Source organism: Eubalaena glacialis, chromosome 18, assembly GCF_028564815.1.
Source record: "Eubalaena glacialis isolate mEubGla1 chromosome 18, mEubGla1.1.hap2.+ XY, whole genome shotgun sequence".
Taxonomy (NCBI): Eukaryota; Metazoa; Chordata; class Mammalia; order Artiodactyla; family Balaenidae; genus Eubalaena; species Eubalaena glacialis.
Window position 1 is genome coordinate 28,269,876 of NC_083733.1, and position 14,033 is coordinate 28,283,908.

The window sequence follows — 14,033 nt, forward strand, 5'->3', positions numbered from 1 at the left end:
GCAATGTAAGTTAGATACTTTCGTTCTACATAAGGGATAATCAAAGTTATGCCAATATTTAATATGTTTAAGACTCAAAAGTGCTTTTGGTATAACAGTGTTTTCTCTTAATAGAAAATATTTAAAAAACTTTTGTTATTAGGAAATTGTTTGGAGAGAGATAAGTAAATCAGCTCAGCAACTGAACATTCTTTTCTAGTTTCAAAGATTGCCATTTCAGATATAAATGCTTCCATTTTTAACATTTTTAAAATTTTAAACTAAAGTTTTAGAGTAAGCTATTGACAGAAAGAGGATGTAGCAATTTATTAGTAATAAAAAACAAGTTTACATAATGAAATTAATATTAAATAAATCAGACCCAAAATATATAAAAAGAAATGCATTATATCAAATGTTCTTTGTGGTCATTCACCCTGTGTTTAAGCGTAGATGTCAGTTTCATAAAAGATAAGTATTAACTTACTTTAGTGGGCAATGGACATTCATCTAGTAATAATGTTATAACAGCTGGTCCCAGTGGATCTTCCAATGGAATAACTCTAATTAAAGACTGGACAACGTCCAACCATCCTTCATCTAGGAGCAAATCAAGACGATTATACGATGGAGCCATATTTTAAAAATGTGAAAATACATAACTTACAACACAAGATGACTTCACATTAAAATAGAAACACTCTTGGAAAATAGAAACATCCTATAGCTTTTAAGCAGCTAGTATTTGGCATGGACATGGTCATCAATTGCTAGCCATCACAGTAGAGACAAAGAATCCTAACTTATAGGAGTCTGGTGATTTGGGGGTATCTTTATTTGAAGAAAATTTAAGCTATGGTTCTGGGTTCTCAAATTATGATTAAATAGTTTCCAGCATCTTATTTATGACATAGGAGTTAACTGAGAAGATTAAGTATCTGAAACAGTTGGCTCTATTTTCAGAATGACATTTAGGAAATTGAGGGACAAAAAAATTATCCTCCCCATTCTAGAAGAGTTATAGTCAAAGATCTGTCAATGCCAAAAATAATTTTATTTTAATAATTTTAGTGAGATAAAACCATTACTGAAATATGCAGCATATACTCAGGATACAATACAGTGCTTATTAATTATTGTCCTCATACAAGAAAATTTCCATAGACTAAGGGGTTTTTTCTTCATCATGTGTGTTAAGTATTTTTGAAGTCTTTTATTAAAAAAAAAAAAAGTGGCTACACTTCTTCATGATCATTAATTAGGAAGTATTTTAAAAAACTTTAAAAATACCTGTTTCTGCCATTTCGTGCAATGTAATCATTGAATAGGGAGGTTCCTGATCACTGAAAAACAAACATTCAAGACATCAAACTTGAAGAAATAAGAAATGACAATTTCAAATAAAAGTTCAAACTGGAAGTGTGGGGGTAGGAAGAGAAAAAAATGTACATGAGTAAGTGTAGAGAAAGAGATGGAGGAGACAACCAGAGCTATAATCTATAAGGACAAACGCACACCACGTGTGCTCATTTCCAAGGTTACTGTCTATGACGGCCCACAAATAAAATGGGCACAAGGGCACATGAAAGGACCACCATGTAGCCTGAAGTCAAAGCACGGGACTAATACTGGAGCCCAGAGCCCACTTTCAGCTTTACCTCTAGTGGCCTGATGCCAATAGAGACAAGCCAGGGAGGTCAACATCATCTTCCTCATATGTACCTCAAAGAATCACCAGGAAGGGAGATGACAATCCCAAATGAGGACTTACAGAAGCAAGGGCCTACATAATATCTTCATATTTAAGTGTTCTTCTGGTAAATATCACTATGTGCTTAAACTTCATAAAATGGTGTTAGAAGAAAAAGAAACCAAACTTAATTAAGGAGCTACTTAATCTTCTAGACACTGCTCTAAAATGGCATTTTCCCCTTAATTCAGTGGATTTTCAAACTGTGATCTCAGGAATCCAAAGAGGTGCTTTAAGGGAACTTTTAATAATGAATGAAATATTTCCCATCAAACAATGATAATCTAATTATTTAAGGAGTATATTCACTGCTTATTTGTTTACATATTGTGGCTCTCTGTTTCACTGTGAAAAAAAACAAAAACAAAAACTATTGTCTTCAATCTTTTAATCCTCAGAATAACCTTGCAATATGCGAATTACTAAATTCATTTCAGGTACTCATTAGGTTCCGGTGTTGGACACATCCTGTGCCTTTTCATAATAAGGGAAAATTCTTATTTAAAAGAATTGTCTTAAATGATATAACTAACTGATACAAACGTTGCTCTGGGGCAATCTGGCAATAATGAAATTAGTATGCATATACTCAACAATGCTAGAGAAAGTATTACACAGGTGCATATGAGGTTATTTGCTGCAATGCTATTTGTAGGAACAAAAAATTTAGAAGTAGTAACCTAAGTGACTGTCACCAGATTATATGATAACAAAATATAGTACTTTTGAGCATATAAAGGAATACTCTGTAGCAGTCAGAAGCAGTTGTAGCTTTATATACAGCAACATAGGTCTCAAATATAATGTTGAGAGAAGTTAAAACCAAAGAGACTTCTCTGTTATGTAAAATTTAAAAATCATACACAAAACAATATTTATAAACTTCCTATACAGACATAAACAAACATATGCCAGGCATATTGGAAGAACATACCTTAAATTCAGTAGAATGATTACCTACTGATATTTGGAGGTGGGTGGTAAAAAGGACAATGGGATTAGGGAAGAAGGGCAAACTAATAAAAATATGACAAGGTCAGTGACCAATAAGGAATATGAGCACCTGAATTCTATACAGACACACTTAAAGGACATACACATCCCTACACTCAAAAAAACAAGATAAAATTCTTTGTGGAACAGAAATAGTGCAGAAACTTCCGGTGGGATGCAAAAGCTAAAGTCATCAGACTACTGGGCTCTGGGTCAGGAACTAGACAGAGGTCACCAGGAGCTTTATGCCTGCAAGGCAGGTAATGGGGACCAAAACCCCACCTGTGCAAGTGATGGAGCAGACTCACCAAATAAAGTGGGAACAGGGTACCGTTCTCAGTGAAAGGAGTTGCAAAGCTCTGAATGATAATCTGAGCTGCAACCGGTATAAACCTTCAAGTCTCCGGTGACAGAAAAAGGCAGAGAAAGCCATGCAGCAGGACCTGGGCTTCTTACAGTGGGATGGGAACTCAGAACCACCACCACTTTTAGGTTCAGCTGTGGACTGAAGGTCCCTGAGACCCAGATGGAGACAACAAAGGTGACAGAGAGAAAGGGAGAAAAAGACAGGGAAAACAGACACACACACACACACACACACACACAGAGTGAGGAAAAAAACTTCCATCAGGAGGAGCCTGCAAATTAAAATTCCAAAGTCATGAGAATAACATTAATACCATTAGCAATCTGAGGGTAAAGTTACTACCAAAAAAAAAAAAGCAAATAATCAAACTTCAAAATGATTTTAAAATAAGTGTACTTCAAGTGTATTTCCTATAGCAGGTCTCTCACTATGCCATTAAGAACTGTACTGTCCTCTCAAATCAAGGTCATCCTCTCCTAAGTAACAAGGAGGGAGGAGAACAATAAATATAGGTCATTTTATAATTGTGATATCTGCATACACCCTTTTACATATATTCTTACTAAGCCCATCTGTCCTTTTTTTTTTTTATGGTTTTTTTTTTAACATCTTTATTGGAGTATAATTGCTTTACAATGGTGTGTTAGTTTCTGCTTTATAACAAAGTGAATCAGTTATACATATACATATGTTCCCATATCTCTTCCCTCTTGCATCTCCCTCCCTCCCACCCTCCCTATCCCACCCCTCTAGGTGGTCACAAAGCACAGAGCTGATCTCCCTGTGCTATGCGGTTGCTTCCCACTAGCTATCTATTTTACGTTTGGTAGAGTATATATGTCCATGCCACTCTCTCACTTTGTCACTTCTTACCCTTCCCCCTCCCCATATCCTCAAGTCCATTCTCTAGTAGGTCTGTGTCTTTATTCCCGTCTTGCCACTAGGTTCTTCATGATCTTTTTTTTTTTCCCCTTAGATTCCATATATATGTTAGCATACTGTATTTGTTTTTCTCTTTCTGACTTACTTCACTCTGTATGACAGACTCTAACTCCATCCACCTCACTACAAATAACTCCATTTCGTTTCTTTTTATGGCTGAGTAATATTCCATTGTATATATGTGCCACATCTTCTTTATCCATTCCTGTCTTTTATGTTTAGTTTTAATAGCCTTATAAACTTCGCAAGTTAAGAAATTCTTTTCTTTAGCAGTTAAAAAAAAATAAGCTATGTAACTATGTTTACAAACTGTCTGAACCCCATTTTGCCATTATATTCTCCAACATGTCCCTTCATACTTGCTCTGCATCTGCCTAAGTTTTCCATTCTCAGAAGAGTTTTAACTATAATTCAGTACAAACAGGTTTAAGGTAAAAGTTAGGCTGTTTTTCAAGTGTACACTACTTGCCTCACATAAGTGGATTATGTGCTTTAGCAACAAGTTCTCTTATAATTTGTAATATTTTCCTGAAGCTTGGAATTAAAGCTCCTCCTGCTTTGCCCCCACACTCTCTTAATCACCCTTTTAAAAAATACAGCAAAGTCTATTCTGTACCTGTTTTTCCAATGGGCTTAAATAACACTGCTGTGGTTTACTTCCTTATTTGGGAAGGACAACTTTTCATTACAATTTCACAGCACGTTTTAAACGTCACCATGAAGAAACTTTACATAACAGCTTCTAGACCCTTGCTTGAATTTAGAGGATGTAAATGGCATAGATTTATATTCAATAGATATTTCCCACAAACATATAAAGATTACATTAAATTAATTCAGGTACCAGAACTACTTCAAAGGCAGGTTTTAGTAAACTTAGGAAGGCCTTTCTGAATTGGTTATGGTGAATATTTGTAAGAACTACCTTCCCCCAGCATGCTCTATGGCAGATAGAAAAATATGCAAAATAAATCTATTTCTATGAGGAAAAAAAATACCTCAGAATAATATGCACAGGTATACCTTGCTTTATGCTATACTTTCTCAGGAATAAACAAAACTGTGTTTTTATAAATGTGGTTATCAAATATTTAGATACTTAAATATATAATACTAGCTGACCCTGAAGCAAAAAGAACCCAGATAGAACTTTTAAAAAAATAGTCTTCTTTTGAGCAATTGTTACATGCAAGGCACCATACTAGACGCTTTATATATATTTTATCATGATAATCCTTGTAAGAAAGGTATTATTCTCCTTTTATAGATGAGGAATCTGGGGCTTAAAAGAAGTAATTTACTCAGTGTCATATAGCTAGTTAAGGGGCTGGACTAGAATTTGAACCTTTGTCCACCATGGTTCTAAAACTTACTCCTAACTACTGTGCTATAGGGTTAAGTTAAAATATTTTTTTCAACTTGAACAATGCCCTTTAATTTCACTGTTATTCAATCTGGGATTTCGTACTTAGACAAAGCAGAGGGGAAAACAAAACAGGTACAGGTGTGTCCTGTAGTTTCTTTTAATTTACAAGCTTCCCAAATGGATCTAAGAGGGCCAACTAAGGGGTAAAAAAGAGGGAGGAGGATGAAAACTCTCCTTGGCCTAAGTCCTTCCATTGCCAACGGAAGTTGCATGCAGCTATGCTCTTGGTAAAACAACTCATCTTGAATCTCTGGTCAGTGGAGTAGATAGTCAAGCAAGATAAGAGTGAGTATTCGTGAAACCATTACCTCTTGTAACTTCAACACAAACTCACTCCATACTGACTACGTTCCCTAATAAAGATCATAGCTTTAAATAGTGTTTTCTGCTACAGAAATGTTTACACATTTCCCGACCGGTGTAGATGTTAGCAAGTAAAAACATCAAACCTTATAATTTACTCTGCCATCAGAGGAGAAATAAAATATTCTCCCCTTGCCCTATGAGCAACAAGGCTTGGCAAATATATCCTAATGAACCGAAGGAGTCCAAAAGTTATGGTTCCTGGCCGAAGGCTTTTCATTAGATAGGAGGTGACCGTGAGCCAGATACTTACTTATCTACAAGAGTCCGTATGACTGCCAGTGTGTCCAGCACTAGCCCGTCTACATTTTGTTTCTTTCTCCTTGGCTCGTGAGGTCCTCGGCCCCTCCTTGGTGGCCGAACAGGGTCCCGGGGTTGGCTCCTCATGTCAGCAGTGGGTACTGCACTGTTATCGGCCTGCTGCTGCTGGGTGTCAACGCTGTCTTCTGCTCCACTGTCGTCTCGGCAGATACAGGAATTACCCATGGTAGCAGTGGCACCTCTAGTCCCCAGGAAGCGGGCTATGTGCTCCTCAAGAGTCAACAGCAGACCCTGGCCAAGGCTTCTGCTCGCTAAGAACACAGCCCAACCAAAGATAATCATTTAGATAGTTTTCAGTTTTCCAAGTACTGTTGTCATAATCTGGATTTGAGGAACCTGCATCCTATTTGTTTTTAACAACTGAATGCTGAAGAAAGTTGCAGAGTTGATCTCCAACATTATCAATTACAAGGAATCCTGGTCATCCAGTGGCAGTTCTAAAAGAAAAAATGACAAGGAAAATGAATAAAAGATTCTTGCCTACTCAATTACTCAAACTTTCCTAGTTTGATATTATAGATATTAGGATTACAATGAAGAATCATCTTTGGTTATTTTTATAGGTTTCTGACGCAAAGAGGTGTCTTTATATAAGAGTTAACAACCAGTGATTCCTTTCTATCATTATAGTATAAAGTTGATTGCTAAACTATATCCTTGTAAACCATAGGAGTTACCATAGATTTTTTTAAAAAAAAAATCTCTATCGATACAGAAATACATGAGAAGAATGTGTACAACTGTTTTAAGGGCTCCTTTTGTGGATTAAAAAAAAATTTGTCTCCTTTCTTAATTTAAGTGTATGAGAAATTTTAATATGTTTCAAATAAAAATATCTAATTACAGATGTTTGTCTACATGGGGAAGGATGGCTACATGTATATGTATGGCTGAGTCGCTTTGCTGTACACCTGAAACTGTAACAATGTTGTTGATCTGCTATACTCCAATATAAAATAAAAAGTTTAAAAAAAGAACAGAAAAAAAAAGTTATGATACCAACGTGATAGCACCCACTTTATAACAAGAATAATAAAAGGATAGAGTGTTCTATTTAAATTACCCAAACTGCATAGATTTCCCATTTGGAGGCACTCTTGAGAATTTACAGAAATCATATAAGTAGTTACAAAGTTTTTCTGTTATGTAAGCAAGACTCTGTTTTGGGGAAGGTAAATATATATCACAAGGCTACATTTTCACAATGATAAGTTTGTTGCACACAACTGCTACAAAGTTAAGAACAGGGATGCACCAATGATCTTTGTCTGAGCACCTCATATCAGGCACCTGGCTGGCACTGGGAGAATAAAAATGAACAAGATACAGTCCCCACCCTCCAGGAATTTGTGGATGGCCATTCTCATCCCACACAGCATGTTTATCACAAAAAAAAAAAGCCTAATGATAGAGCCAGCTCTTCATTAAGCTGAGGAAATCTGGTTACGTGTAAAAAGAAGTAAAGATTTGGAAGCAGGAGACTAACGTGGGGCTGGTAGCAAAAAGTAAAAAATCATGTTGAGACCTGAAGACTAGGACCCATAAGGACACAAACAGACACATAAGGATTAGAGACTGGTACATAAGGATTAGAGACTGGTAGTCTCTACTCAACATTTGGTTATTTACAATTACATCCTCATATCTTGAGCACTGGCTCAGAAATAGATATAAATAAAATAATTTAGTGAGATCAGAAGCAAGAGAAAACTTATTTGTTATTTTGGACAGATTTGTAGTAAATTCTTTTAAATATTTTCCCAGTCTAATTACTGCTCATAGGGGAAAAATGGAAGGGAAAAAATATATATATAATATTTAATCTAATCTAATATGTAGAGAGGGGGAGGGACAGGGTAAGGGAGGGAGGGAAGAAGAGGAGAGAGGAGAGGCAATGGATAGACATTATCTCCCTCCAGACTACCAAGACAGCAATGCCTGAGCCAAGCAATACCACAGATGTTCCTGGTTCTCCCAAAATGGTCAGGCTGTCTTCAAAATTTGGAGGTTGTACTTTAAAGGATGTGACTAAAGTATAGGTAGGAATATGATGCAAGGATTCAGCTGAAAATAACCTTTTAAAAGAGAACACAGTGGGAATTCCCTGGTGGTCTAGGGGTTAGGATTCGGCGCTTTCACTGCTGTGGCCCGGGTTCAATCCCTGGTTGGGGGACTGAGATCCTGCAAGCCGTGTGGCACAGGCAAAAATAAATTTAAAATAAATAAATAAATGAAAGAGAACACATTCTAAAACAGCAAAGAGTGGAAGTAATACCATACCATTCCCATCACTGCAGGGACCAGGGTATATAATTCCCTCCAGAGGGTAGATAACCAAGAGATTTCAATGCTTAAAAGGAGACAGAAATCAGAAATAACCCTTTTAAAGGGTCCTTGGTATAAATTTCTGTTGATCTTATAAATTATGCTGGTTTCTGAGAAAGACCAAAAAGGAACATTTAAGAAGTGATGCTTTGGAACTTCCCTGGTGGTACAGTGGATAAGACTCCATGCTCCCAATGCAAGGGACTCGGGTTCAATCCCTGGTCAGGGAACTAGATCCCACATGCATGCCGCATCTAAGAGTTCGCATGTCACAACTAAGGAGCCTGAGAGCTGCAACTAAGACCCGGCACAACCAAATAAAATTAAAAAAAAAAAAAAAGTGGTAAAATCTCAAAGACAGCAAACATTAGGTTAAAAAAAAAAAAGTGATGCTTTGGCCCTTCTCACAAGAAACTTCACAGAGAAGGCACTGCTGGAACAATTTGGATGACAGGAGGTAAGAATCCAAGGTTTCTGGCAGGTCTGCCACTGGTCAGTAGCCTAGCTAATGTCACTTCATTGAAATCTTAAATTATTAGATTAAAATTTTTTCATCCATTGATTTTTTAAAATTAATTTTTATTGGAGTATAGTTGCTTTACAACGTCCATTGATTTTTTTTAAACATCTTTATTGGAGTATAATTGCTTTACAATGGTGTGTTAGTTTCTGCTTTATAACAAAGTGAATCAGCTATACATATACATACATCCCCATATCTCCTCCCTCTTGCGTCTCCCTCCCACCCTCCCTATCCCACCTCTAGGTGGTCACAAAGCACTGAGCTGATCTCCCTGTACTATGCGGCTGCTTCCCACTAGCTATCTGTTTTACATTTGGTGATTTTTAAAAAATAAAAAGTGAGAGGGAATTCGCTGGTGGTCCAGTTGCTAAGACTCTGTGCTTCCACTGCAGGGGGCACAGGTTCAATCCCTGGTCAGGGAACTAAGATCCCACATGCCGAAATGCGGCCCAAACAAACAAGCAAACAAAAACAAAAAACATAAAAAGTGAATACATGTTCGTTTTAAGACCTAAATGCTGCAAAGGTCTTTTGCTCTTTTCTGAAAGGCTTTCTTCATAGCCCATTTCCTTCCTGGAGGTAATCCCTGCTAAAAGCTTCATGAATCTGTTTCCACACCTATTATTACGTACTTACAAATTGGCTTTAAAAAAATTAATTAGAACATCACCATATTTTCTATGATTTGCTTTTCCCCCCTTAACATCTTTCTATACCAGTATATATAAAACGACCTCATTCCATTTAAGGCTGTACAGAAATCCATACTCTGGATTAACATAGTTTCTTAACCAATAGTCTATAAACGTTTGTGGCTAAACCAGCTAATACTTTGCGGATGGCAGAATGTAGTGGTCCAAGATTCGATACAAGGGAACTCTACTTGGGAATGAACGCTCTATCTCCTGGGGAGGTGCTCTCAATGTTATCAGAGCAGGAGGGAATTCCACTGGCTTCTCTAAAGCTCCAGAGCCTTTCCATGCAATCAGTATGGAAGTTGGGATGGACATGACATGCAAACAGTAGATTCAATCCAACATGACACATTAAATTGGGGAAGGCATACCTGAGGAAGGGAGACAAATCAGGTACTAAAAATATCGGCAATGATTTGGGGATGTCAAGGTGAGATTAAGTCTCAGAAAACAAAGCCTTGAAGGGGAGAGAACAGGGGATCCTATAAAGTTACAGTTTAATGCTAACACTTGTAGAGCTATTTAGAATAACTAACAAGAAACAATGTTGGGAGTGATTGTGAGGAAAGCAGTGGGTTAAAAATAAGTTTGTAGACATTGAAAAACAAGTGGAAAAGTGTGAGTCATGATATATACATGATCTGTTAGGATACAACTAACTATCCATGTAACCGGAATGAGATTCCTATCACAAGCCATATTTGAAAATTCCAAATGGATGAAATTTTTTAATTTAAAAATAAATACATAAGAAAGAAAGAAAGTAAGTAACTTTGTTAGATCTCAAATTCTTTTTTTTTCTTAAACATCTTTATTGGAGTATAATTGCTTTACAATGGTGTGTTAGTTTCTGCTGTATAACAAAGTGAATCAGCTATATGTATACATATATCCCCATATCTCCTCCCTCTTGCGTCTCTCTCCCACCCTCCCTATTCCATCCCTCTAGGTGGTCACAAAGCAATGAGCTGATCTCCCTGTGCTATGCGGCTGCTTCCCACTAGCTATCTATTTTACATTTGGTAGTGTATATATGTCCATGCCACTCTCTCACTTTGTCCCAGCTTACCCTTCCCCCTCCCCGAGTCCTCATCAAATTCTTAAACTTTATTCTATCCAAATTATTTTTGCTAAGGCTTATTTAAACTGAATGTAGAATAATTAAATCCATGCAGATTTCCATTTAGTACATTTCAAAGCAAATGGAAGATATCCAATAATACAGGTATTTCTAAAAATCTGACTAATTTGGAGATGAGGAGAATTAAATGTACTGGGGTTTTGTTTTTGTTTTTTTTCTATTTCCAAATTGAACTCAAGTATAGTTCATGTCAATTTTTTCCAAAAGAGTCATTTTCCTTAAATGACCTAGAAAATGATGTCAACTACAAAATTTGTCAGAGAAGGAAATGGAGTAAAAAAATACAAGTATTTTCAATATTTTAAAACCAAAGACTCTTTTTTAAGGACTATCTGTAAAGACCAGGTATAAATAAGTTAATTAGGGGGGAGAAGCCAGGAGGCATTTCAAAGCAAAGACTATGAAACATACAAGGAAAAAATAAGAGCTGTTATCTTTAATTTTTTTCTGAAATGAGCATACAGAGTACTCTTGAGGGTTACAGCCAAAAGCAGGACAAATAAGTGAACAAAGTGTAAGATCTTTCAGATTTATTCAGCACTAAAAAATGTTTAGCTTTTCATCTGGAAATGGCTGTCACTTATGACACTTCTCAGAGACTAAATTGTGAATACTTTAGGCAAAAGACTGGGTGGTGAAGCTAAACAATTATACTTTAGACAGCTTCATTTTATCTCATTCCAAAAAGCATTATGTGGCCCACTTTCCAAGGACCATTGTTTTAAGACAGTAACATTCAGTGTACAGATCTTGTACGGGATGCCAGAGGCCACCTACAGTACAAGGGCACTGGCTTTGCAGTCACACAGTTTGGGCACAGGTCCCAGCCCTGCAATATTTCCAGCTACGCATTCTAATTATCCTGACTACTGACACACTTTAAAACATGGAGGGCTTCCCTGGTGGCACAGTGGTTAAGAATCCACCTGCCAATGTAGGGGACACGGGTTCGAGCCCTGGTCCACGAAGATCCCACATGCCGCGTAGCAACTAAGTCCGTGCGCCACAACTACTGAAGTCTGTGCACCTAGAGCCCGTGCTCTGCAACAAGCACTGCAATGCGAAGCCCACGCACCACAACGAAGAGCAGCCCCCGCTCACCACAACTAGAGAAAGCCCGCATGCAGCAACGAAGACCCAACACAGCCAAAAATAAATAAATTAATAAATTAATTAAAAAAACAAAACAAAAAACATGGAGATAGTAATAGTTCTTACACCTCATAGTAGTTCTATGAGGATTCAATGAAATAGTACGTGTAAAACACATGGCACAGTGCCCAACATGTAAAATGGATCCCAAAATGCAAGATGTTATTATAAAATGAGCAGGTAGCTAATCAGAAGTAACCAGATAATCTGGGAGGTGGGGGCTATGGAATCAGATCTGTCTTTATTAAGAGCACTAAGATAACTAACAAACTCATCTTTTATAGAACTCATCTACCCTGTACTGAAATAATTTTTACTTATCTATACTTTTAGACAAAGAACCTTGGAAAAGATTGTAGCTTAATAATCCCAAAGGTGATGGGCATTAGAGTCACTTAGGTACTTCTTAAAATCCAAATTCCTGGTTCTACTCCAAATAGCCAGCATCTGAATTTCTAGGATGTGGCCCAAGCAAGTGTTTTCTTAAAAGCTCCCCAGGTGATTCTGATGGTGGCCAGGTCTGGAAATCACTGTGCTATAGAACCCAACACAGAAACTGGCACTGTAGGCAGGACTTCCTGACTGAATGAAGGGACAAATTGAAACACTAAAGGGTGATTCTTCTGGGGTATAAAAAGTTAATCTCCTTTTCCAGAAAAATGAACTGAGACTATCTTTGAACATAGTCTTTTGGAGAGGTTAGCCAAAATAACCATTAGAAAAGTTACATCCATTAGTGATTACGTACAGTACATACTAACACAATGAAACAGCTCCCTGTATTTCCCACCACATCCATCCTATGAAGCATCATACTGGACCTATATGGTACCCTGCTTATGGGTAATGTTATCCAAGGGTTGACAGACTGAATGGAATGGAAAATGAGTAAGACTAGAGATTACGTAAAGGCAACACATTTGTAATACCTATATACTTCACCTTAAGTTTGAAGACTACTTAGCATTAGATGGTCAAGTCAGTTTTGAAACCAAAAAAAAAAAGCTAGTCACATAATTTAAATATATACAACTATCAGATTTGCAGCTGTGGCAATCATCAACTGATTTCATGATAGTGATACCACTGGATGCCATTGCTTAGTAGAAATACTTTTCTTGGGCTTCCCTGGTGGCACAGTGGTTAAGAATCCACCTGCCAATGCAGGGGACACGGGTTCGAGCCCTGGTCCACGAAGATCTCACATGCTGCAGAGTAACTAAGCTCGTGTGCCACAACTACTGAGCCTGTGTTCTAGAGCCCACGAGCCACAACTACTGAAGCCTGGGCGCCTAGAGCCTGTGCTCAACGAGAAGCCGCGCCCCGCAACGAAGAGCGGCCCCCACTCGCCGCAACTAGAGAAAGCCTGTGGGCAGCAACAAAGACCCAACACAGCCAAAAATAATAAATAAATAAAAATAAATAAATTTATTAAAAAAAAAGAAATACTTTTCTTACCATCTAAATGGTAATGCTTTTTAAATCATTACGCTGTTCATGACTATTTTGCTAAAAGGGCATAATTACAAACATTTCCTTTGCAAATCTACTTCTCTGAAGTGTAGTATTATTTATTTTTATCCTCCCCCTTTGAAAACAGAAAGTAAAGACTATTCTTTCCATTCCTATATCATTTATGATTTATTAATTTTACATTTTATATGTTTTAAAGCCGCTCTGAGAGGGGGAAAAACAAACTTGGGCTCTCAGTAAGTTTAGTGTTAAAGGAGTGAGGTCTGGTTCTCAAAACACAGACCTCTACCATCATAAACAGCTCACCACAGAGACATCTGCCAACTGGCCTAACCCTCTCTAACAAATGGTCCAGGAATCAATGATTCATCTCTTCAAATATTTGCTTGCATTCAATCATAATACAGCTCAGTGACTTTAAGAATACTTTCTTTTCTCTGAAAATAAGACTTCAGGATTGTGCTGCCAAGACAGGAGAGGCTGGTTAAATGAATGACCATAGGAAGAAAAACCAAACTTTGGGCATAAAATTACTATTGCTGTCATCTTTACCTCATTGTTCCAAAACAGTGGATGCAGCACT

General features: G+C 37.2%; 1 protein-coding gene across 4 annotated transcripts in view; it reads right to left on the reverse strand.

The window, feature by feature from the left end:
* The window catches only part of RSPRY1 (ring finger and SPRY domain containing 1), a 46,224-nt gene that overhangs the window by 25,791 nt on the left and 6,400 nt on the right, over positions 1–14,033 (reverse strand). For all 4 annotated transcript variants that reach the window (XM_061172966.1, XM_061172965.1, XM_061172967.1 and 1 more), the window contains exons 2-4: positions 6,074–6,578; positions 1,270–1,322; positions 467–579 (exon numbers count right to left, since the gene is read on the reverse strand). In XM_061172966.1, the coding sequence (XP_061028949.1) occupies positions 467–579; positions 1,270–1,322; positions 6,074–6,423 (516 nt within the window). In that variant the 5' untranslated portion in view covers positions 6,424–6,578. The remainder of the gene's footprint in view (positions 1–466; positions 580–1,269; positions 1,323–6,073; positions 6,579–14,033) is intronic.